Source organism: Condylura cristata, unplaced genomic scaffold (assembly GCF_000260355.1).
Source record: "Condylura cristata isolate star-nosed mole 26May11 unplaced genomic scaffold, ConCri1.0 scaffold00028, whole genome shotgun sequence".
NCBI lineage: Eukaryota > Metazoa > Chordata > Mammalia > Eulipotyphla > Talpidae > Condylura > Condylura cristata.
The window spans coordinates 27653003-27676634 of record NW_004567129.1 but is presented as its reverse complement, the minus strand read 5'-3'; the positions used below and the strand labels follow the sequence as shown (position 1 = coordinate 27676634).

The 23632-nt window shown below is 60.7% G+C and overlaps 1 protein-coding gene across 1 annotated transcript; it reads left to right on the top strand.

The window, feature by feature from the left end:
• The first annotated feature begins 1186 nt into the window (after positions 1 to 1186).
• On the top strand, positions 1187 to 5444 carry LGALS4 (lectin, galactoside-binding, soluble, 4). Its single transcript, XM_004690301.1, has 9 exons — positions 1187 to 1231; positions 1534 to 1622; positions 2367 to 2571; positions 2934 to 3068; positions 4406 to 4441; positions 4576 to 4605; positions 4835 to 4923; positions 5052 to 5217; positions 5289 to 5444. Exons 1-9 carry the CDS (start codon positions 1187 to 1189, stop codon positions 5442 to 5444), a joined length of 951 nt encoding a protein of 316 aa, XP_004690358.1.
• Positions 5445 to 23632: the final 18188 nt, after the last annotated feature.

Here is a 23632-nt window from a genome sequence, read left to right as displayed (position 1 = left end):
TCATGCGACTCCCGGCTGCAGGTCGGCCGGCGGTCGGGCGCCCAGTGACCGCGGCAGAGCTGGTCTGGAGCCGGAGTCGCGGAGAAGCCCCTGCTCCCGCTCTTGGGCCAACCGCTGGGCTCTTGGTGCTTTAGGTTTTCTTGTTTATCATTCCATCTGCCACCCCCGCCCTGGAATGTGGAGGCGCGCAGGGGCTCTATTCAGTGCCGTCTGTATGCTCCTTTCTGACCTGAGCAATTTACTTGGTGGCTCCTTTCCAGGACCTGATAAGTTGGTGCTGCTGACATGCCCATTTTACAGATGGGCCGACTGAGGTGAAGGCGCTGACTCAGGATCACCTAGGCAGGCAGTGGGACATAGGCAGCCAGCAACCATTGCTCTGAAGCACTGTAGAGACCGCACAAAGGTGTACAAAGGAACCTTCCTGGTGGCGCCAGGGGTTAAGTCTCAGCACTATGAAGCTATCACAGCCACTGCAGCGCCAGTTTGATCCCCGGCCACGGAGCTGACCCACAGGGCGCAGCAGACATCTCCTGTTTCCCCACTGTTCCCCTTAGCAGTGGATTTCAGTAGATCCACCTGTTCTGCTCCCCACTCTGTCTCTGTCGAGTCCTCTCACCCTCCTCCTCTAGCTACACCCTAGGTCTTGTATGCCTAAATACCTAAATCTTTTTTAAAAAGGAGATAAAGTTACAGCGTAGGTATGCAGCACATTCAGGTGTTTTCCAGTCCTGGCACTGTCACGAGGTCCTCCCTCGCCACTGCCCAGCTGCTGTCCATCATGCCTGCAGCCCAGCCCAGCCCAGCCCTGCCCTGCCCTGCCCTGCCCTGCCAGGCCTCACCTATCCTCTGCTAACAAAGCGCTGATAAAGCCCTGCTGGGGCCAAAGGTCCCTACACTTCCTCTTTGCAGAAGGGCCTGGAAGTGGGGGTCCTGATCTGAGCCCCCCAGGGTTGGTCCAAATGAACTGGGTTCTGGCTAGTTACCAGAAGGGCTGGAAAGAGAAGGGAGAGGGGACCAGGGGGTCCCCTGGGGAAACCTTGGAGCTGGGCTATCCAGAGGCGGGACCCTGTGAACGGTGACCTGCCGCCACTCCCTTGAGTACAGGTATAAGAGCAGCCTACCGCTGCACGACCCGCTCCCGCAGCTCTTATCCCAGGACGAGACGCCAGCCCAGCCTCTCGAGATGGCCTACATCCCCGCGCCCGACTACCAGCCCACCTACAAGCCGGTGAGGTTCCAGCCCAGGCCCTGGCCCAGCGCCAACCTGATGGCCGCCCCCAGCAGCTGACGCTCACCCAGCCTCTGAGCTCCCCACCCAACCTTTCAGTCTGGGGTGCCCTATACTGACCCTGGTGCGGGGTTTATTCCCAGCCTGCCCTTGGGGGTCCTTGTCTACTCCCATTTCTCAGAGCCCCTCCATCATCGTGCCTCTTGCCCCAGCTGCCTCTCCTCTGGGGAGGGACATGGGGGGGCCTTTTTCTCAATGAGCGGGAAAGGCTGCAACAGGCCTCTCGCCCAACCCTTCTACAGATGCCGCCTTACAACCAGCCCATCCCAGGTGGCCTCAGTGTCGGGATGTCCGTGTACATCCAAGGAGTAGTCAACGAGCGTGTAAAGCGGTGAGGCGCTTCCCCGCACTGGGCTGAGAGGGGCTGCAAAAGGGGGTGCTCTGAGCACTGCACTGACCAGCCGCTCTGGGGAGGCCAGGGCTTGGTGATCAGGTCAGGATGGGGGACCCTGGATGCTGGCAGGGGTCAGGAGTCTCCCCCTGAGCAGCAGTCTTGGGGTTGGGACGTTGGATTGGAAAGGACGCAGATTCACCTCCCAGCATCGTCACCCACTGGCCGAGTGACTGGGAAAGGGACCGTACCCCTCTGCGCCTGTCTGGAAAAGGGGCCTTGTTCCAGGGGGCCTTCCATGCAGAAAGACCAGGCTGTGCGGAGACCCTGAGACAGGTGTGCACCTGCCTTGCTTGGGGATGCTGGCGTGAGGGGTTGGAGCCCGCTGACTTGGGTGTCCAGAGGGTCCTGTGAACATGTGGGCCGGGCCTGCAGCAAGAGGGAGGCCGGAGGCCTGAACCGATAAATGCAGGTCCCTGGACCCAAGCTGGCCACAGTGAAGGCCAGGCAAACAGGGGCCCCCACAGCATCCTGCTAGAGGTCGGGAGGGGAGTTAGCCTAATAAGGTAAGGGGTGAACAGGGGCCTTGAGCCTAGAACTTAGGGGTAAGCCCCCCGCCCTTCCTCACTCAGGTCTACAGTGCCAGTCACCTATCTGCGCCCATGCTCCCGGGACAGGGGGCTCCAGAGGGGGGCCCTGCCCTGGCAGCTGGAGCCAGGGGAAGAGCCCTCCATGTGCCCCCAGGTTCTCCGTGAACTTCAGCACGGGGCAGACCCCAGAGGCGGACATCGCCTTCCACTTCAACCCCCGCTTTGACAAATGGTACAAGGTGGTCTTCAACACTCAGCAGGGGGGCAGGTGGGGCAAAGAGGAGAAGAAAAGGAGCATGCCCTTCAGCAAGGGTGCCCACTTCGAGCTGGTGTTCATGGTCCTCCAGGAGCACTACAAGGTCAGAGCCAGCTCCCCCTCCTCTTCTGGCTCTCCCCCCACTTCTCAGCCCAGAGACGGTTCCAGACAGGTGATGTGGCTTCCCCAAGGCCACACAGCCTCAAGGTGCTGTCAGGGCTGGGCCTCAGACCAGCGCAGACTTGTTCCCTCAGTCTGGTGACACCCAGACTGAGTGCCCTGTTCTCGCTCCCTGCTCATCGGGAGCTGAGCTTTGGCCCGGACTTGGGCTCCAAGCTCCTGAGTCCGAGTCAGCTCACCTGCCCCCAAGACCTCTGACCCCGAGCGAAAGATCCCTACTCCCCGCTTCCTGGTTTTGCCTCCCCGAGGAGCCGGTGCCGCTCTGACCGGACCTCTGGCCTGCAGGTGGTGGTGAACGGAAGTCCCTTCTATGAGTATGGGCACCGGATCCCCGTGCAGATGGTCACCCACCTGCAGGTGGACGGGGACCTGACCCTCCAGTCCATCAACTTCATTGGCGGCCAGCCGGTCCCCAACCAGGTGCGCGCCCCACACCTGCTCTGCCCCGGTCCCTCCGCTGGGCGAGGCCACATCCCAGCGGGGACGGAGAGGGGTCCCCGGGGAAGCAGTCGAGTCAGCGGACAGTGCCGGCCGCGAGGGTCAGGGCAGGACACGCAGGGTGTGGGGGACGGGGACGGCTTCCCGGAGGAGGTGTGCAGGTGGAGTCGGAGGTGAATGGACCCACGGGGCTCGCAGTGATCATGAGCCACCGGGAAGGACCCCCAAACCACAGTGAGCTCCCACGATGCACAAAACGGGGGTTCTGCGGCTGGCGCCCATACGCCCCGGTGGGCGAGGCTGTGCAGGGGCCCCCGCTCCCCTGCCTCGGGTGCTGCCACGTCTGGGAAGGCCAACTAGGCAAATGCATGACCCAGGGCACAGGGACAGACGCCTCAGGCGGCGCTCGAGCCCCCCACTGGGGCCGCGGTCAGGCTCCGGACACCGCAGGACCAAGCGCCCCCAGCACCTCCGTGGGAAGAGTGTGGATGCCCAGCCCCGCCCTGAGCTGTGAGAGCAGGGGCGAGCCCAGGGCCTGGGGCTGAGGGCAGAGGGGGTGTGCCAAGGAAGCCTCTCGAAGGTCTGCATCCCTGCACCGCCTTGGGCCTGTGGGTGTTCGTGTGACTCTTTTGCTTCTTAAATATACTTGAGACAAGCCAGAGCCGTTTCTACTAGCTGGCTCCTCGTGGAAGGCAGGCAGGCAGGCGGCGGGAGAGTGCTGAAGGCTGACGGCAGAGACCCCCCCCACCCCACCCCCCCGTGAGAAGGCGCAGGGGGACGGGAACAGACGAGGATGGGGGGCAGAGGCTGAGGAAAAGAAACCCGGGTCGCCCCTCGGGGGGCCGAGCCAGGCGCGGGCAGGGGCAGGCGGTCCTGGGGTTCTCAGCTGTCGCCCCACCCCTGTGGAGGCCAGGAGGGTCGGGGAATGAGAGGGTGGAGATGAGGCGAGCGGGGCACTGTGGCTCTGGGGTGCCCTGGGGTGAGGGGGCGGTCCTGGGGACACCAGGGAGGCCAGGGAGGGTGGGGCAGGGCGGATGGACAGCCCGTCCTGAAGGGGTGCAGTGAGGTGCACTGAGCTCCCTACACAGTGAGCCCCTGTCCAGCATCTGGGTGCCGCCCTCTGCCCAGGTGCCCTCGGGGCGTCCTTGAGAGCCTCCAGGCCCTGGGCTGGGGTCCCGCTCATTACCTTCACCCCTGGCCCACAGGAACCCGCCATTAGTTCATCTTATGCTGCAAGTACCTGCTGGCGGGGCCGGTGACTGGGGAGGTCCCGGGCAGCCCCGGGCCCCTCTCACCACCTCCCCTCCCCATCTGTGTAGGGGCCCAGAAATGCCGAACCGCCAAACAGTCTGCCTGTAAGTCCCGGGCCGGGGGTGGTGGGAGTTGAGGGTGTCGGTGAGATCGGACCCCGCGGCACTGACCCAGCACCAAGCGCTGGTGCGCCGTGCCTGTTTGCAGACGATGGCAGAATGACCTTTTCCATTCACAGGCCGCGGAGGGACCTCCCATCCTCAACCCAGTAAGGCATCCGTGGGGTGCATGGGGGTGCGAGGGTCAGCAGGCACCCTGGGCAGGGGGCCCTGGTCATGGGGAGCCATGTGAGTGGGCAGAGGCGTCGGGGAAGGGGCTGATGGCCTGGGCGGGGTGGGGGGTGACTCCAGCTGGAACAGGCACCCCTTCTGCACACATGTCCTGTACCTGGCTTTGGGTGACCTGAGGGTTGAGGGGATCCCATGTTCTCTCCACAGCCTGTGCCATACGTGGGAAAGCTGCAGGGGGAGCTTGCAGCCCGAAAAACCATCTTAATCAAGGGCTACGTACCCTACCACAGCAAGAGGTAGAGCTTGCGGGCTGCGGTGGGGTGCCTGTGCCTTGGCTGGGGACCCACAGCTGCGCCCGCCCCCGCTGCCTTGGGGAACCAGGAGCTGGATCCCCACCTGACTCCCACCTTCCTCCGGCCCCCAGCTTCATGGTCAGTTTAAAGGTGGAGTCCACAGGGGACCTGGCCCTGCACGTCAACCCCCGCCTGTCCGAGGGCATCGTGGTTTGGAACAGCCATCTGAACAACTCGTGGGGGAAGGAGGAGAGAAGCACCAGCTTCAACCTGTTCGGGCCCGGACAGCACTTCGACGTGAGTCGGGGTCCCTCGCCTGCCCCCCGGCCCCTCCCGGCCCCGGCCTCACGCCGCCTCTCCCCCCACAGCTGTCCATCCACTGTAGCCTGGACCACTTCAAGGTCTCCGTCAACCGCCAGCATCTCTTTGACTTCCCCCACCGGCTGAGGGGCTTCCACACGGTGGACACCCTGGAGGTCCACGGTGACGTCACCCTGACCTACATCCAGATGTTAGGTGCATAGGGGCTGAAGGCCCTACGGGGCGCCTCGGAACCCTAATAAAATGTCTCGCTGTGTCACGGGCGTGCATGCGTCTCTGTCCCCTCCTCTGCCGGGGTCCCTGGAGAGATGTGGGGTCACGCCCATACAGATGTGCGGAGACAGCAGGTCCAGAAGTCTGGGGCGCAGACCCTGGTGGGCAGGGGGCCTCGGGGGCACTCTTTAGATGGTAAGACTGGGGTCAGTGGACCCCAGAAGGCCACCCAGCCTTCACAGCGGAGCCTGGGTGTCACCCGACTGCCACCCATTCACCCAGGGCTGCGAGGATGTGTGGTGAGGACCCGCGGCCTGCAGAAGCGGGTGTGGGGGAGTAAGCCTGGGAGACTGGGCGATGGCGCCGTCGTGCAGAAATGACTGAGACTGAAACCTGCCCAGCACGCAGATGGACACAGTACACTGCCGAGGGGAGCAGCGGGGAGACAGGAGGGGTCTGCCGCGCCCTGGGGGGCCCCCCTGGCCGGGGGTCGAACTCCTGCTGCAGTGGCTGTGACAGCTTCGCAGTGCTGCGCTTCAACCTGTTGTGCCGCCAAGGAGGCCAACTGGCCTTGCTGTTTCAAGGCCTGGCCTGGCGTGAGGCGCACCCACAGACTAGGCCTCCCCCAAACCCCAGTTTGTGCTCTGTGACAGAAACAGAGCCATGGCACCACCCCCAAACCACTGCCTCTGTTTTCAGGGAGTGTGGCACGGAGGGGTGCTCTGGAGCCCACCCCAACCCAGACCAGGAGGAAGACAGAGTGGGACCCCCCATCCAGCACCCAGGGGGCATGCACTGCCCTGGACTGCAGGATGGGGAGGGTGGGAGTGGGGGAGAGTGCTGAAAGACGGTTCTGGAAAGCAGGGAAAGAGGACCAGCTAAGCAGAACCCCTGGTAGCAGCCTAGATGCTCATCCGCGCCCCCAAATGCCCTTCGACCATCCCCTCGGGGGAGAGAGGCCAGGGCGGAGGCGCCCCTGAGATGGAGACTCTGGGTCCAGGCCCTGCCCACCTGCCCCTCCGGCTCCCAGACTCCCCTCAGCACACAAAGGCACCCAGCAGGGGTACAGTTGGGAGAGCAAATACTCAGAAGGGGGCTGGGCAGCCTCATGTACGTGGGCAGCAGGCACCCCATTTTGCAAAGATGGGGGCTTAGGCAAGGCGCATTACCCAGGCCGGCGGGCGGAGGCCGGCGGGCTGGGAGTGCAGCGTGGGAGGGTGGGTCCGGCCGCTGCACCAGGCGGCCAGTCTGGGCCTCGGCCACGTGCTGCTGGGCCCTGCTCAGCTCCCAGCCCCGGCCTGGGTGTCCCCCACTGCCGGCCTCCTGTGCGTCCACGCTTGGCGTCTGGCCAGCGGCGACCTCCGGCCCTGACCAGCTGACCTCTCCCCCGGAGGAGCGCATCCCCAGGAGCTCCCAGGGCGTGGCGTGGGCTGATTATCCTTCTACAAATTCTGGGGTAGCGTTTGGGGGAGCTTTCTTGCTCGCCCCTCTCAAAGCAGCAGCGGTAGTGCCCCCTACAGGCCAAGCGCGGTACTGTTTTAACTCGATGCTTTCCAAAGATCCCAGGATACCCGAAAAACTGCCCCAAGGGGAGCGTTTTAAAGTGGGTGTGGGGTGCCCCGGAGAAACCGCATTCTCTGTCTGGCCCTGACGGAGCCAGTGATGCCCTGGCCAAAAGCAGCTGCGTTGGGAAATGAACCAGCAAGCCCCGGCTTGGAGCTGGGTCCCGGGTCAGGAGGGCTGTGAGCGAGTCGCTGCGCGAGGCAGGATGCCCAGCCAGTGCCGTCCAGTCAAGAACAGCGCAGTCTGCCAACAAAGTTTCCCTTTTCTGCTACACTTCAGGGTCGTCTTTCCTCCTCCAGGCTCTAACCCCCGCCCAGGCCCCAGCCCTTCCTCATCTGCCCGCCCTCCCCCAGCCCCTGGGCCCAGTCAGGATTTCACCAAGTCCAAGCTGGCTTGGGCTGAGTCCCACAGTCTCTGCCTTTGGCTCTTCATAGCCCAGAGGCGGCGGGGCCGGGGCCCTCTCCTGCACGTGTGCTCTCCTGCACCGCCGTCGTTTTAGCTTTTCTCTTTTTGGGCTTGAAATCCCTTGCTGACCCCTCCCCCACGCCGGAGCCGCCAGACCCCCCCCAGGTGTGGTGCCAGTGTAAGGGGGTGAGGAGGGGAGCCCCGTGGTTTGGCCGTGGTGTTTCAGTTTTCTCCTCTGCAAAAGGGGGCGCCTGAAGCCCCCACCGGTGTGCAGTCGCCCTCCCAGGCCTTCGTCCCTTCACTGTCTCTTTGCCTCCCGCGTCCCCCGTGCTCGGGGAGCTGGAAGCCTAGGGGTGACGTGGGGAGGGTCGGAGAGCCTGCACGCAGGGTGGGGGTGTGGAGGGGGGAGCGCCACGCTGCTCTGCCCACGGCCGCCCCTCCCTCTGCCTCGCCCACCAACGCTCACGTCCACAGGTAACTTCCACCCAAGAGCCGTACCTGCACGCGTGGGCACAAGCCAGATGTCCCCCGCGCCCCTGCACCCACCCACGCCAGGGCTGCCTGGCACAAACAGCCACGCTGACGCTGCCAGCTGAGGCGCCGAGACGGAGCGACTGTCCTGTATGCAGTGTCCACACGCGTAGCCGGAGACGGGAGACGGTCAGTCCCGGGAGGAGGACAGGACCGGGGCCAGCGCCGCGCCGAAAGGCCGAGGGCAAGAGGGGAGCCGCGAGCACCCCGAGCTTCAAAGGGGAGTCACCTCCCTGGCACCAGGGAGCCTGGGAGGTGGCCAGCAGCCACAGCCAGACCCCCACCCCGACGCCCGGGCACCCGCTTTCGCCTCTGCAACAGGAGACCCCGACCGGGCCAGCCCCTGCCCTGGCCAGCCCCGGGCGCGGGCTCCCTCCACGGCTGGGCCCAGGCCGGGGGTGGGGGTGCTGAGGCCTAACCCCGTGCGCCATCAGGCCCCGCGGTCGGTCCGCCCGCTGACTTGTCCGGTCGTGCGGGCGGGCGAGCAGCCTCTCGGAGGCACAGAGAAGCGAGGCGCAGGGCTGGGTCCCGGCACTGCCACCCCCACGGAGGTTCCGCCTGAGCAGTCGGTGGCATAGTCGCTTAGCTGAAATGATGCTGGAGAGGGAAGATTCGCATCATTCAAAGTGGCCAAGTACTAGTCTGCCGAGCGGGGGCAACTCCTTCAGCGAGGAGGAGAGGCGCAGGCGGTGAAGTCGGAGCTCAGGTTGCAGCTGCTCTCTGTCCCGCGGGCTGGACGTCCGGGTTAAGCCCGGCCGGCAGGGCCCTGGGCGGGGCTGACCCCGGGAAGCTGCACTGTCCTCTGCGGGCAGCAACCTCACTGCGGCGTGACCTACAGTGAAATCCACTCTCCAGGACTGTGCGCTCACAGGACTGCACCCCCTCTCCCCTCCTTGGCATTAGCCACTAACTGGCTCCGCCTGCACCCCCAGAACCTGGGAAACTGCTCATCTCCAATCAAATCCTCAGTCTGACTCCAGTGCCTCTGCTGTGGGGGGTGCTGAGGACACCCCCTGCTGGGGGAGCCCGACACCCCACTCCTGTGCCCCAGGCTGCTGGGCGCCCCTCCAGCTGGAGACGTAACCCCTGACACCCCCCCACTCCTACTCCCTTATCCCAGCATCCCCACCACTCAGCGGGCTGCCTCTTCTGGGGTACCCATCCCCGTGGGTACCCCGGTCTTCTGGGGTACCCACCCCGAGGACGCATCGCTCATCAAACTCTGTCATGTGAAGACAATTCTCGTGATTCTGACGTTGGCTTTCTGGGCCCCAGCACAAGACCGTGGGGTCACGTCCAGTCGGCCGCCCCTCCGGGCCCGGCTGCCCCCCGCCGAGCTGCGGTATCTCCCACTCCAGAAGGTGTCACCCCAGCCACAGCCACAGTTTCTCCCACGTGTCTGGCTGCCACGCAGGCCGCGCCCACGCCCCTCACAGCACCCTCGGTAGTGGCTCACCAGCTGGGGAGCAAAAGACGAGCCAGGGACAGCGCAGGAGGAGAAACAACAACACAACTCGCCACCCGGAGCGGCGGCAGACGCGGGCAAGCTCAGAGCCCCCCACAAGCCCGGCCGGGGTCTCCCCCCCAGAGACCTGAACCCTGTCCTTTGGGGCTTTGGGGCTATTTTATTACACAGGCTGGAGTCATCAAATCACCGGGTGTGACGCGTTTCCAAGCCCTCTGCTTACGCTGAGTTTTGCTGCAAACTGCGGCGTGGTCAAGGGAGGCGAACCCCTGGAGGTCACGCAACGTGGGGCGCCTGGCCGAGGTCCCACCAGGCAACCCCCGGGCCTCAGGTGCCACGCCAGGGCCAGCCAGCACAGCCCAGAGTCACCCAAGGTCACCGGCGCTTGCTCTGTTTTTCCCTAGATGTCTTATAGTTTCCACCATTCCTGGCAGGTCTAGGATCAGCTGTTAGCTAATTTGGGGATGCGTTTTTCCAGTTTTAATAGTCAGTTTGGGAGAGGTCTGCCGTGCCACGTGGGTCAGCCCCCTGGCTGGGGATCGAACTCCTGCCACAGAGGCTGCGGACAGCCTCTTAGTGCTGCACAGTAAGCCCCTGTGCCCCTGGGGAGGGCCCTGAATGACCAATTTATGGGCTGTGTTGTGTTGGTGCAAGTTAGTAACTTAGATGCGGCCCTGAGAGCCTGGAAACATCCCAGTGAGCCTGGTATGGGACTGGCATCCAAGGAGGCTCTGGGGAAGGACTTCTAGCCCTTCACCTTAGAAAAGTGAACATGGGGGTGTGATGCAAATTGGGGATTAGCTCCTGAATAACAACGACATCTGTCCACAGAGCCCTGGCCCTGGTCCTGTGAGGCAGCCTCTCCTCGCGGGGCCCCTCCAGACCTGCCCCAGGCCCGGGCCCACCTGTTAGGCCAGGATAAATGCCCTGTGTTGTCCTGTTCTCTTTAGGATTTACATCAATGTAGATTCTCCACACACCTTGTTAAAGCTCCGTTTTTTCTACTAACCTGAGATCAATTTGATTGTGCACCAGGCTGAGAAGAGCCCCGGGGTAGAGGGACATTTCCCCGTCCCCCTAAAGTCTAGTGGTCACGGCGAGACGCACTTCACGGCTGGGTACGGCTTAGCCTTAGCTGGCGGCTGCGTGATGGGGGCCCCTGACAGTAGCCGGCAAAAATCAAACGTTTGACTACGTCGGCCTTCTGGGTCGCCACCTGTGAGGACCCAGTGGCCATGAGAGTGGCTAGTCGGAGCGGGGAAAGGAACAGTGGGGACAGTGGGCAGCCCTTTGAATGCAGCCGCGTCTGCTCTGGTCACTGTGGTTTCCTGAACATTTTTCCTCCCAGAGACGGTTTTCCGTGTTAGGTGGTTCAGCGCCTCCTGTTAGTTCTTTTCTTTCCTAGGTCAAACTGGTCATGAGCTGGCCTATGTGTCTCAAAAGGTGTATGTGAAACAGGGCTAGAGCGGGGCTCTCGGGGCCGAAGGCCAGTGCCCAGGTGGACGACGGGTCACCCCCGGAGGGTTCTCGCCTACACACACAGCCAAGAGCAGCCGGGCTCAGACAACAGCAGGGTTAGCAAACAGCGAAACGGTTTCTAAGGCCGCAGTGGCCGGCTGACTCACCCAGTGAGCGTCCAGAAGTCCCGAGCAGAAGCCGCTCGTGCAAGAAGACGCCCAGCCAGGAGGCCTGGAGCTCGTGGCGGCCGCGAGCAGGATCCAACTCACTGCAGCTGGAGGCGCTCGGGGCGTGGCCGCGAGATGACGCCACAGCAGCCCCGGCCCGGCGGGCAGGCTCGGCTGGACGGCAAGAGGCACGGCGCGGGCCGTGGGGCCAGGCGACCGGAAGCGGTGGACGGGCGTCAGAGGTGACCCGGAGAGAGCGCCGGCCACCTGTCAGCGCTGCTGGACGGCACTGGCCAGGAAAGCCAGGCCGAGACGGAGTCGGACGCCGGTTTCTAACTGTTGTCTGTGAGCTCTCTGGGACACCGGCCAGGCCGGGGCTCCTTTCAGGCCAGGCCAGACGCAGGACCTGAGGCAGGTGCAGCAATCGAGGCTCTGCAAAGGTCTCCACGCTCCGTCTTTGGTGGTGGCTGCCGGGCGGCCCCTCTTCCCCTGGAAGCCAGGAGAGGGCCCGGCCCCTACCTCTTGCAGGTTCGAGCGCCCACCCCCAACCCCTCTCCCCAATTAGCGTGATTGAGCTGTTTTCAATCCTAAGTGACTGATTGGACCATTTCACACCAGTCAGCTCATTCTCATCTTTTTTAATCTAAATGAGTAACCAATAAGCTGGCCTTGAACCTCACTGGTTCACCTAGCTCACGTCAGATTGGTTCATTTTACAATCCCCAAATACAACAGGGCGGGGCCACAGTAACCACGCAGAAGGGCGGGGTGCCTGCAGCAGCACTGGGGATCCCGCTGCGGAGTGGTCTCTGGCCAGGACTCCGTGCCCACTCTGCCTGTGGCCCGGGCTCCTCCCTGCAGCCCTGAACCTGCAGGCGGGACTAGCTCTTGTCCCTCTGCCCGATTTTGCTCCTGCCCAGACCAACCCAGCTTCTGGGCCCCCCAGTGGGGCTGCAGGCAGGGGACCCGCCGCTGCCCTCCACCAGCGGGCAGCCTGACCCTCAGAGGGGCCTGCGCCTCTGGGGCCAGCCCTGGGGTGGGGTGGGGGCTCTGGCTGGAGCTGGGGCGCCAAGCCCAGCCCAGTGAGGGGGTCTCCCCTACCCTTCCTGCAGCCCGAGCTGCCTGCGGCCTGGGAGCTGCCCGATGGGGCTTCTGGGGACACTCGGCTGCGCCCGGACAGCCCTCGGCCCCGCCTTGGTGGCAGGGGTGCGTGCAGGTGGGCAGCAAGCCCGCCCCTCTGAGGCTCTCGGTGGCGCCCTGGTGCTTTGGGCTCTCGGGCAGCCGCTCCTGAGGCCGCCGCAAGCGCCGGGTGCAGGTTTCCGTGGCGGCCAGTCGGTGTAATTATCTGAGCCCAGGTGTGCTTACGGCGCTCTCCCACGTCAAATTTTGAATGTAAAGAAGTATCTCGACTAGCGTCAGGGCGCTCTTAAAAGCTGAAAGAACAGAAATAAGCTCTAGCTGCCATCTTGCACCTGGGAGGCCCCTGGTCCCTAGCCCAGGTCCCTCACGGCCCCTTTGCGTTCCAAGATGACAGAAACTCAGGAGCGCAGAGAAACTCGCCAAAGGGTGCAGGGTGGGGACCTCTCCTGTCTCCCCGCTGCTCCCCTCCGCAGTGTATTTCAGTCCATCTGCCTGTTCTGCTCCCTACTCTGTGTCTGCTGAATCCTTTCACCCCCCCAACACCTCTGGCCTGTACCCCAGTTCTATAAGCATAAATAAACAAATCTCACAAAAAAGGAAACAGTGAAAAGAGCGCATGTAACATAAATTCCCCATCAAACAAGGACAAGGCCTGCTCCTCCAGCACTTCTCTTTCAGAGCCTGTGCGAGGACTGTGGCCGCCAGGAGGCTGCGTGGAACTTGCAAAGCTTGGGGGAGAGGGGGGTTTAGTTGGTTTGTTCTTTGCGATCTAAAGTGTAGATTCAAGACCATTGAATGGGCACAATGTAAATTTGTATTTTTGAAAGAGATTTATTTACGTATGCATATAAGAACTGGGGTACCGGGCCAGAGATGTGGCGGGTGAGAGGATTCACCAGAGACAGAGCGGGGAGCAGAACAGGCAGATGGAGGAAGTCCACCGCTGAGGGGAGCAGCGGGGAGACGGGAGAGGTCTGCTGTGCCCTGGGGATCACTCCCTGGCTAGGATCAAACTCAGGCTGCAGTGGCTGTGGACAGCCTCATAGTGCCGCACTTTGACCCAGGGAGGGCCCGGATATGCTTTTCAACTCTGATCAATGTGACCTGGGCCTCAAGAGGCAGGAGACAGAGATGAGCGTCTCTCGCCCATCAGGGAGATGCCCTTTACTTCCAGCCCTGGCGCGACTCTGGGTCTCGGTGTGATAGTATCTAGCGCTCTCTGTTAGGTCTGTGAGATTTTCTCTTTCCTCCAGAAATAGTATCTGTTCATCCCTGCTGAAACCTGATGCAATATTTGATAGCTGTTTTACAAAGGAACTTTATGGTCCAAAATTAGCCAAACTGAAAACTGAAATTCAGAGTGTGATAGGAATTTTTTTTTCTGGGATTATCCTGGAGGCACAAGAAGGCTTTCCACTTTGCAAGCTAGAAATGCATTTAAGAGGCCTCTCTGGTGGTGCAAGGGCTAAGTCTCAGCACTGTGACTGCAGCCCCTGCAGCTGAGTTCGATCCCCGGCCAGGGAGTGACCCACAGGGCGCAGCAGACCTCTCCTGTCTCCCTGCTGCTCCCCTCAGCAGTGGATTTCACTGGATCTGCCTGTTCTGCTCCCCACTCTGCCTGGTGAGCCCTCTCACCTCCTGCACCTCTGGTTTGTACCCCAGTTCTTCTATTCACACATAAATAAATCTTTTAAAAATGCATAGAGAGGCAGCTTCACCCCAGAACCCTGCAGTCCAGATGTTTCTCTATACCTGGAGACCTCAGGAAGGTAAGAAACAAAAAAAACAATATTTTTTTCGGGAACCCTCTATGTGTGACCGTGTATTGTCGCTCCCTAAGTTCAGTTTTGACATTCTACCTCTAGATAGTATTAACAAAATCAATTTCTACTTAAGCGTTAATCATGAGCATTTTTTAAAATTCAAACCAGCCCAAAGGCTTTGCAAGGGAGCGTTACCCATCATCATTTGGGTGGTGGAAGTTAGCATAACATCTGACAGCCGAATTTAAAACACGCATGTGTTTAGAGTTACAGGATGAGATAGAGGGCTTTTATTCCACTTGGGTTTGCCAATCAAAATAAACTGATGTTATGTGATTCTTACTGAAAAAGAGTAAACTGTTCCTAAATCAGAAGAAAAGGCTGCACAGAAGGGAAAGCACTCCCGGAAGAAATAGAAACTTCTGGCCAGGGAACAAGTTCAATTTAAAGTCAAAGGAAAGCAAAGTGAAAGAAAAATAATAATAAACAACTCACGTTATCTGTAGATAAAATGACTGACTTGCTCTCCTGGAGTTCCTGTGATTGGTCTTAATTAAAGGCCAACAGGCCCCAAATGGAGTCACGGGGCGTGGATCCGTGGGTGCCTCCCTTTTGTTCCCCGACTCACGAGTCCCAACGGTGGCCCCGACCCGGCAGGGGCCGGGAGGCCGGCGGGGAACTGCCCATCTCTGTGCCCTGCCTGGGCGTCCAGTCCGACTCCGCGCCTCTTCCATCCTGGCTCACCAGAGGACCCCAAGAGCCCAGCCTTCCCCGGAGCGGGAAGAGGCAGTGGGCGCCCTTGCTTGGCCAGTTCACCCCCGACCCCCAGCGCTTTCTGGTTTCAGGCTGGCAGGCTGAAGGGGGAGCCAGCCCCAACCCTCTGCAACTGGTCTGCAGAGGGGTGTTTCTCCCGGTGGGGGAGCGCGGCGGACCACAGAGGTCCAGCTCTAAGCACCAGCTTGGGGTTCTGGGTCTTGGGGACCTGGCGGGGTGTGCCCGGCTTCAGGTGACCAGCTCCTGGATGTCTGTCTGTGGGGGTCCAGGCGGCAGTTTCCTGGCACCCAGGAGCCCGAAGCTCGGCTGGTGGCTGGTTTTGGCATAGCCTGAACCCAAGCTGGGGGGCAGGGCGGTGGAGATCGGCTCCCCTCTTAAAATCTCAATTCTGATTCTAAAATGCATGCCAGGTTACTCCAGGGTTTGCTTTTCTTTCTTTCTTTCTTTCTTTCTTTTTTTAAAGATTTATTTATGCATACAGAACTGGGGTACAGGCCAGAGGTGCAGGGGATGAGAGAGTTCACCAGACACAGAGTGGGGAGCAGAACAGGCAGATCGACGAAGTACACTGCTGAGGGGAGCAGTGGGGAGACAGTGGATCAGCTCCCAGGCAGGGATCGAGCTCACACTGAGGCGGCTGCACCCACTGCGCCAGGGAGGGTGCTGTTCCAGAACTTTCCACAACATATTTCAAATCACTCACAGATTCACCTTGATGAGCGTGTTGGTCTCAGCGTTTTCTCTTCGGGTGTTCTCTTGTCTATACCAGTGTGTACACACTACATATTTCAGGGAAAGCTCAGAAATACATCCATCTGTTCTGAAATATTGGAAAATCAGAATATATTATCCATAAGAAATCTCTCTCTCAATAGCGAGCATTTGCCGAGTTCCTACCATGCCTTAGTGACTGAGCTAACGGTTCTTTCCAGCCTCAAAGCCACCCTCGACAGACACTTATTATTCCTCCATTGCAGGTGAAGTAACCTGTTGAAGGTCAGGCTGCTAGCGCCTGGGAAAGGGTTTCCACACTGGGGTCAAGCCACGGGTTTGAGCGGTGTTTGTTCCTCAGGGTCAGCTGTACTGGAGGTCAGTGTTGACAGGTTCAGCGCGGTGGGGAAGACGCAGAGATAGGCCAGAAAAACCCAAAGAAGGCTTGTTTCTGCCCCCGGGGGAGGCTCACTGACCCCAGAGAGCTGAGGTCAGAGAAGTCGCACTGAGGGGAGGCTAAGAGGGGGTTAGAGGCCTAGGGAGGGGGGGAAACGGCCGGTGGAAAATGCTGGCAAGGAACTGGAACTTATTTCTGCCCGGGCTGGGGTAACCGGTGGTGACAGACAAGTCATGAGGTGATCGCTCCCCTGTATCTGCTTTAGGCAACTGCTCCTTCCATCTGCCGAGGTCTGGCTGGGCCTGACCCTTACAAAGTACCTATGGTAACACTCACCCTTTTGAGGCGGATGGCCCCAGGAACCCTGACAGCCCCATGTGGCTGTGAGACCACCATAAAGGGACAGTCCCTTCCCCTTCCAGCACTGCCCCCGCCATTGCCCCCGCTTGCCAGCATTACCCAGCGGTGTTCCTGCTCTGAGTTTTGTCAGGTCAGTCCTCCCTTTCACTCTGACTGGCCGGTGACAAACGGGAGGCTCCAATCCGCCCCCGTGGGATCTGTTAATCTGCTGAAGCTGCTCACAGAACTCGCGGGGACCTTTGACTTAGCAGCCGTTAGAGATTATAGAAGTGTCTGTGCAGGACCTGCCAGGCCCTGACACAGGCACGCAGAGGGAAGGCATGGCGGGGGTGCTGGGCTCCCTCTCTCCACTCTCCCTACTGGCCAGGAAGCTCTCCGCAGCCTGAGTTCTGGGATTTTCCAGAGGACCCGTTAAGCAGGTGTGGCTGAGTCAGTGGTGGACACTGGTGACTGATTTTCCAGCTCCTAGCTCCCTCCTGGAGACAGAAGTGGGTGTGACTCTAAAATTTCCGGTGCTTTAAATACAGGTAGATTTTGCTGGGAATCAGCACCCATCCATGGGTAATCTAGGGAGTTTCCAGAAGTCCCCTTATGAACAAAACAAAAAATATTCTTTTACTTTCTTAACACTTAAACAAGGAGGATCAGGGCCTCCCTGGTGGTGCAGGGGTTAAAGACAGCGCTCTCAAGCCATCGGCAGCCGCTAAGTCCTGAGTTTGATCCCCGGCCAGGGAGTGACCCACAGGGCGCAGCAGCCCTGTCTCCCCGCTGCTCCCCTCAGCAGTGGGTTTCAGTGAACCTGCCCGTTCCACTCCCCACTCTGTCTCTGGGGAATCCCCTCACCCCCAGTACCTCTGGCTACACCCAGTTCTTGTATCCATAAAGAAATTTTAAAAAATCTTTAATAATAAAAAAAAGAAATTCCAAGGATCTTAGGCCTGGACCATAATCAGACATCTATTTATTATAAATCACCTTATCACATATGATCACGAAGGTTTCCCTGGTGCTTTTTTCCATGTGTACATATGTATATATGTGTGTGTATATATATATAATATTTTATAATATTTTGGCTATTATGAGTAACACCAGGGAGGGCAGCTCCAGCCGAGCGGGCCTGGGCGTCCCAGCCCCCTACACCGGTTTCGCGGAGTCTGGCAGCGCCGCGCGCGCCCCCCCTCGGTGAAGCTGCGAACTACAGCGGCCGCCCCGGCGCGCGGCGGGCGCCCCTCAGAGCAGGCTCCGGGCCCTGCACTCAGGGCTGGCGGGCTCTCCCCGAGGGCGAGGCTCGGCGTTGGTGGAGCCCTAGACCGCGGGTGCACAGGGCTGGAACCAGCTGGGGAGTGTGGGGGCTGGCGCGGCGGGGCGACGGCCGAGCGTGCGGGGCTCCCGGGGCGCGCGCGGCCGACCTCCCCCGACGCACCATCAGGGGCAACAGCGCCCTGAAGCCCCAAGTCGCCGAAATGGCCGCGTCGGGACCTGGGCGCCGCGGCCCCTCTCCCCCTCCGGGGCGGGGGCGTCCCGGGGAAGCAGTGTGGGGGAGCGGTGGGAACGGGGATCCGCACCCCCGGGGACTCGCGTCCGCGGACCGTGCCGCCCTGGGGGCTCTCAGGCGGGGGCCGGTCTCCTCTGGGAGAGACCAGGGGCCCCACCTGGCCTCCCAGAGGGCGCGAGAGCCGGCGGGCACCGAGAGGCCAGGCGGGCGCGGCCAGAGGGGCAGTTCCAGGGGCAACTTGGGGGCCCAGCTCCACAAGGTTGGGGTCTCCGGCAGACCGGGCATGTGGGGGGCGGGCGCGATTCCTGGTAGCAGATCGACGGGTTTTTACAAAACATGCGCATTGCACTTTTCTACTGATTTATTTTATCTTTTGCACTTTTACACTACGTACAAACGTCTGTTTGGATGGCTGAGGAGGAATCAGCTTTTGCCTTCTGCCGAAAAGACTTGTCCAGCTTACAGACAACCTTACTGAGTCCAGCATTTAATATTCATTCATACATTTCTGTAATTTTTTAGTTTTCCTGTACCTATCCTTTGACCTTTTCTCCCTCCCCTTCTCCCTAAACCTCCAAAACCTCACTTTAGTTACCAACCTTTGGTAGCTTATAGCTGTCTTGCTGTATCAGTTCATCTGCTTTGATTCCTTACACGAGAAACCCGTGCTCTTTGGTTTTCTTTGCTCTGCAGCCCGCTGGAGCCTCTTCGGTTGAGCTCTTTCCATTCCCACTTCAAGCTCCCAACATTTTTGATGTTTCTTTACAACTGAAAAATATTCCATGTGTCTAAATAATTCTGCAGGGCCCTCCGTGGTGGCTCTATGAAGCTATCAGCAGCTACCAGAGTGCGAGTTCGATCCCCAGCCAGGGAGCTGACCCACAGGGCGCGGCAGACCTCTCCTGACCCGCCCCCTGCTCCCCTCAGCAGTGGATTTCAGTCAGTCTGCTGTTCTGCTCCTCATTCTGTCTCTGGTGACTCCTCTCACCCCCTGCACCTCTGGCACATACCCCTGTTCTTGTATGCACAGATACATAAATCTTAAAAATAACACTGCAGTAAAGTTGTGGGTTCTGGAGGACCCTGGGGGGCACCCCTGAGAGACGCGTCGAGGAGCAGGTCTACAGGGCTGCTGTGCAGTGAACAGCCCTCTTGCTATTTAGTGACAGTGAACAAGCATGATGGATTGTGACAATGGCGGAGAAATGGGGTCCCGGGAAAACAAAGGGTATTCATCCTTACGGGGACCAGGACTTCAAAGGGATCAAAGGATATCAGCTGTACAGGGAACAGGAGAGGCCACATCGGCCACGTGTGCAGGGAGAATGTCCCGTGCACACGCTTGGTGGAATTTTCCAGCTACTCCCAGACTGTCTCCGACCGTGACCACACAGTCACCAGCTACCGGGCGTTGGGGCAGCTCGTGATGTGGGCCATTGTCTCAGGGCGGTCATGTGGAGCGCCGTGTCCAGATCATTTACGCACACAGGACAGAGAGGCCGTGGCACGCAGGTGCAGGGGCCCTAGGTGGAAGGAAGGCCAGTGGGGGTGCAATTTTGTGAGCAGGTGGTTTCGACTTCTTCAGACAGGCGCCCAGAGGCGGGACGGCTGAGCACATGCTGTGAACGGCCGACAGCTATTTTGGGTGGGTTTTGCAAGTCGGTCCAGACTAATTTCCAAACCGGCTGCACCACCAGTAGTGTCATGTGTGTAAGAACTGTAACTGTGGTGGAAGCCAGAGGTATGGGTGGGCGGGGGGTGGGGCCTGAGAAGATTCACCAGAGACAAGAGTGGGGAGCAGAACAGGAGGATCCACTGAAACACACTGCTGAGGGGGGCAGCGGGGAGACAGGAGAGGTCTGCTGCGCCCTGTGAGTCACTCCCTGGCTGGGGATCGAACTCGCCCTGCAGTGGCTGCGGAGAGCCCCACAGTGCTGACTCTTAACTCCTGTGCCACAAGGGCGGTCCTGGGGGTCTCTTTACAGGGATCATTCACTCAGGTGTGGGGTGACAGCTCCCTGGGCTTTGTATTGCTGCCCCTCACTGGCAGAGCCATTTTGCAGGCGTCTGGGCTGCTCCTGGGAACAGTCTTGTCACAGATGCCTCCCATTTTTTAATTGGGCTTCTTGTTGCTTCTTGTTACCTTGGATGAGTTTGGTTGTGGGTTGCGTGGACATCCCGTCAGTACGGTGTCTTTTTAATTTACTAATATTTTCTTTGCCTGTAGACTAGCCTTTAAATCTGAGATCATCTGTGGACTGTAAATACCAAAAGCATTCATATGCAAAGAACAGCAGGGATAAATCCTGAACTCAGCAGAAGGAAAGTACTTGGAACAGAGGGGGGGAGGGGCTGGGGAGGGGCTGGGCACAGGTGGTTTGGTGGAGGGTGGGGAAAAAAGATACAACCTTTTTTAAAAATGAAAAAAATAAAGGCTTCCTCTGTTCAGCACACTCATTCCACACCCTCTGGGCCAGACACCGCCCCAGGCCCTGCAGGTGGGGGTGACCCCCACAGGTGAGGTCTCTGTCTCCTTAAGTGGTCTCCTCCTGGGGGGTGAGGGCCTTAGGGGGACTCCCACCGGCCAGCTCACCTGCGCAGGGGCCCTGGGCCTCCAAGGTGGCTTTCACAGCACAGCTCCCTGTGGCTGTCAGAGTTTTGAAATGCTGATGCGCGGGGCCCACTGCAGAGGTTCTGGTTTCGCTGAGGCAGGGCACAGCCCCAAAGACGGTCATTTACAAACCCTCCTGTGGCTCTGCCAGCCAGGCAGGAAGAGGAGGCCTTACTGGGCACCAGGCTATCCGCCTCCTTCTACAGGGAGGCACCAGAGCAGCCCGAGTGAGAAAATGCCTTCCTTGCCCCAACTCCTCCCCCAGTGGGGGCTGGGGGGCTGGGCAGAGGCCTGGTGAAGCCTGGCAGCCTGAGGTAAGCAGCCTGGGACCTTAGCAAACCTTTTGCTCAGTTCCTGGTATGCAACTTAGTCCCTGATAGGAATCTTGCTTCCTATCAGGAACCTGGGGGGTTCCAGGACTACTGGGCCTGAGGGGGTCCGATGACTACTGACCCTTTACACATCCTTCACTCACCCTTGGTATGCAACCAGACGGCCCCCTATGGTATGCGGCCACGTCACATCTGACCACCGACAGCCCACCCGGAACCTCACACAAACTGAGAGTGCACAGAACCCGACGCCCCAGATGGGCTCAGCCTTGGGGCACGAATCTGCTGAATGGGCACCGGCCTTAACCCTGCCCCTGGTTTCCTCTGTGCCACACCCCCTGGGGCTGGCGGAGCGGCCCCCTCCCAGGGCCTGGCCTCCCAGGGCCCAGCCTAGCTGCCAAGCTAATGAGAGACTGGGCCCAGTCCCCCTGTAATTTGCCGGCAGCCCTCCCCCTCACTGCCTGCTGCCTGCCTGCTGGGGGCAGTTTCCTGAGGGCGGGCCATCTCCTGTCTTCTCCCCAAGGCCCTCCCGCTAACCTAACCTAACCGGCAGGGGCTGCTCCCCCACGTCGGGCTGCCCCCCCCCCCCGGGGGAGCCCCTGTCGTGCCAGCCCCACTGAGGGAGGAAATCCGCCCCCAAGTCTGCTGGGCTAAAGGCGTTGTCACCTCGGGCTACGTCAGCACTTGCTAAGCAATTTTCCGGCCACTTTTCAGGAATGTCACAGGAAAGCAAACAAAGCGGCAGTACTGGGCCCCCAGACGGTGGGCGCCGGTGGGCGCCAGACGGAGTTTCCAGCCCCCCGCTGGGGATTGGTGGGCAGCCTTGAGGAGGGAGGCTTCCTACTGCCAGCCGGGAGAGGAACAGCAGTTAGTGACCGTCATTCGTCTTTGCTTTGACTTCCCTTGCCACAGAGACCATCTCCAGAAACAGGGTCACCACGGAGGCCTCTCCTGCGTGTCCTGCAGGGGCCGCAGTCCAGCCTGAGTTAGTTTCTGCGCGTGGAGCTGGAGAGCGCCCGGCGTCACCCCTCGGCCTCCAGGGCCGGACAGTAAGATATCTGGCTCTGGGGCTCACCTCTGGGGGAGGCTGGGGTCAGCGGAGCCTTGGGGACTTCCCAGCCTGGCCTGGAATGTTTGCTTTATGGAGGAAAGCAGCACACAGTTCCCTACACCACTGACCCCAAGAGCTGCCCTGGCGGTGAGGACTCTGGGGCTGGCCTGTAGGACTTGGGGGGCAAAGCGAGCTCAGAAGACAGGAGACAGGTCAGCCCCTGGTGGGAAGGGCCAGGACCAGCCCAATGCCAGAGAAGGCGAGCCCAGAAAGAGTCACGCAGAGCTGGAGAAACACAAAGAACTGACAGAAAACTTTTCAGCATGAGACATGGGTAACCAGGAGCCAGAGCCCTGACGCTTCACAGGCACCCTGACACCCTCTTTCGCCTGTGAAATGAGACCTCAGCCAGGCCTGCCCCTCCCCTCAGGTGCTCCAGCCTGGGACCTAGACACCCCGACCCCCAGCCCAGGCCCAGCCCAGGCCCCAGGCCGCTGAAGCTCAGCCAGGGACAGCGGGCGGCAGTGGGCAGGAGGGTGTGGCTGGGGAGCCTCAGTAAAAGCAGGGTGTGGCTAGCCTGCTGACTCACCCCTCCCCCCAACCCTCCCCTCCCCCCAACACACGCTGGGACAGACCCTGGTCCTGGGGCCTCGGTAGCAGACACCCAATTCCTAGGGCCTCTGGACCCTCCGCTCAAGCCCGGCAGAGGCTCCCGGAGCCCTGCCCCGCGCCTCTGAGCTGAGGCAGGGGCGGCCCCCGCATGAAGACCCGGCAGAGGGCTCACAGCCGCCAGGGGAAGGCCAACGTGGGCGCGCGGGGCTGGCCGAGGACCTGCTCCCTGCCCCAAGCCCTTCTCACTCCACCGTCCAGTTTAGGTGTCTGCAGTAGGTGACCATGGCAACCACCATCACCCCTCCAAAGGGGGTCCCTGGGCACCACCTGAAGGTCCTTGTCCCCCACCCCCGGCTCAGATTGCCCAACGTGTCTTATATTCCATAAATCAGCTTTCTTTGCAAATCACTTGCCAAGGAGAAGGAGATGAGCTAGAATCTCCCTGCACGACTAGGACAGGAGATGAACAGGAGATGAAGTTATGGGGTTTCAGGGGATCAGGGTCGGGAACAAAGAAATTTGATTATGTGGGCTCTAAAGTGGGGGGGACAGACCCGCCCGTGGCCGGGTGTCGGGGTGCGTCCCACACCAGGGGCGGGGAGGCTTTTCCTCGGACACCTGGAATTCGGAGTCTGTCTGCACCCCCCCCCTGGGTGCCCCTATTTCCTGTGCACTCCGCTCCCAGCTGGCCCTGGAGCTCCTCGCCAGGCCGCGCGGAGTGTCCCAGACCAAGTGCGTCCAGGGGACTGTGCGGCCCTCCCCGGGGCCACGCAGGCCCTGCCACTCGAGACCCCCCACGGGAAGAGAGGGGGAAAGAAGCCGAAATCGGTTCTGGAAGGGAGAGGGGAGGCGAGTGAAACAGACATGCCGCCATCGGCTGGGCAATGCTCCCTCCATTTCCAGCCCGCCTACCTCTACACTCCCACTGCACCCCCACTCCTACCACACCCCAAGGGGAGAAGAGGGCCAAAGCAGAGACAGTCTCTGTCAGGAAAGGAGACTTGGGTGGAGACAGCAGAAACAGACCTGCGGCACGACCTCCTCCGCCAGGCTCCCAGCCTCCACTGCTCGCCACAGCAAGTGGGGTGCTGCTGGGGGCGCGCCTTGAGAGGCAGGCTGGGAAGCTGCACTAGAGGGGGCAGCGCTGTGCAGGGGAGACAGCAGATGTCTGCAGTGGCAGCCTCCGAGCCCCGCCCCGCCCTCCAGCACTGACTGCTCCGGACAGACTAGGGGAGACTCGGGGGCGTGTGGGGGGGGCGTCTGCTCCTCCCAGGGACCTCAGAGCTGATTTTCTGGACAGAAGCGGCTCTGGGGAAAGGAGGGCCGGCTCGGGTGGGGCT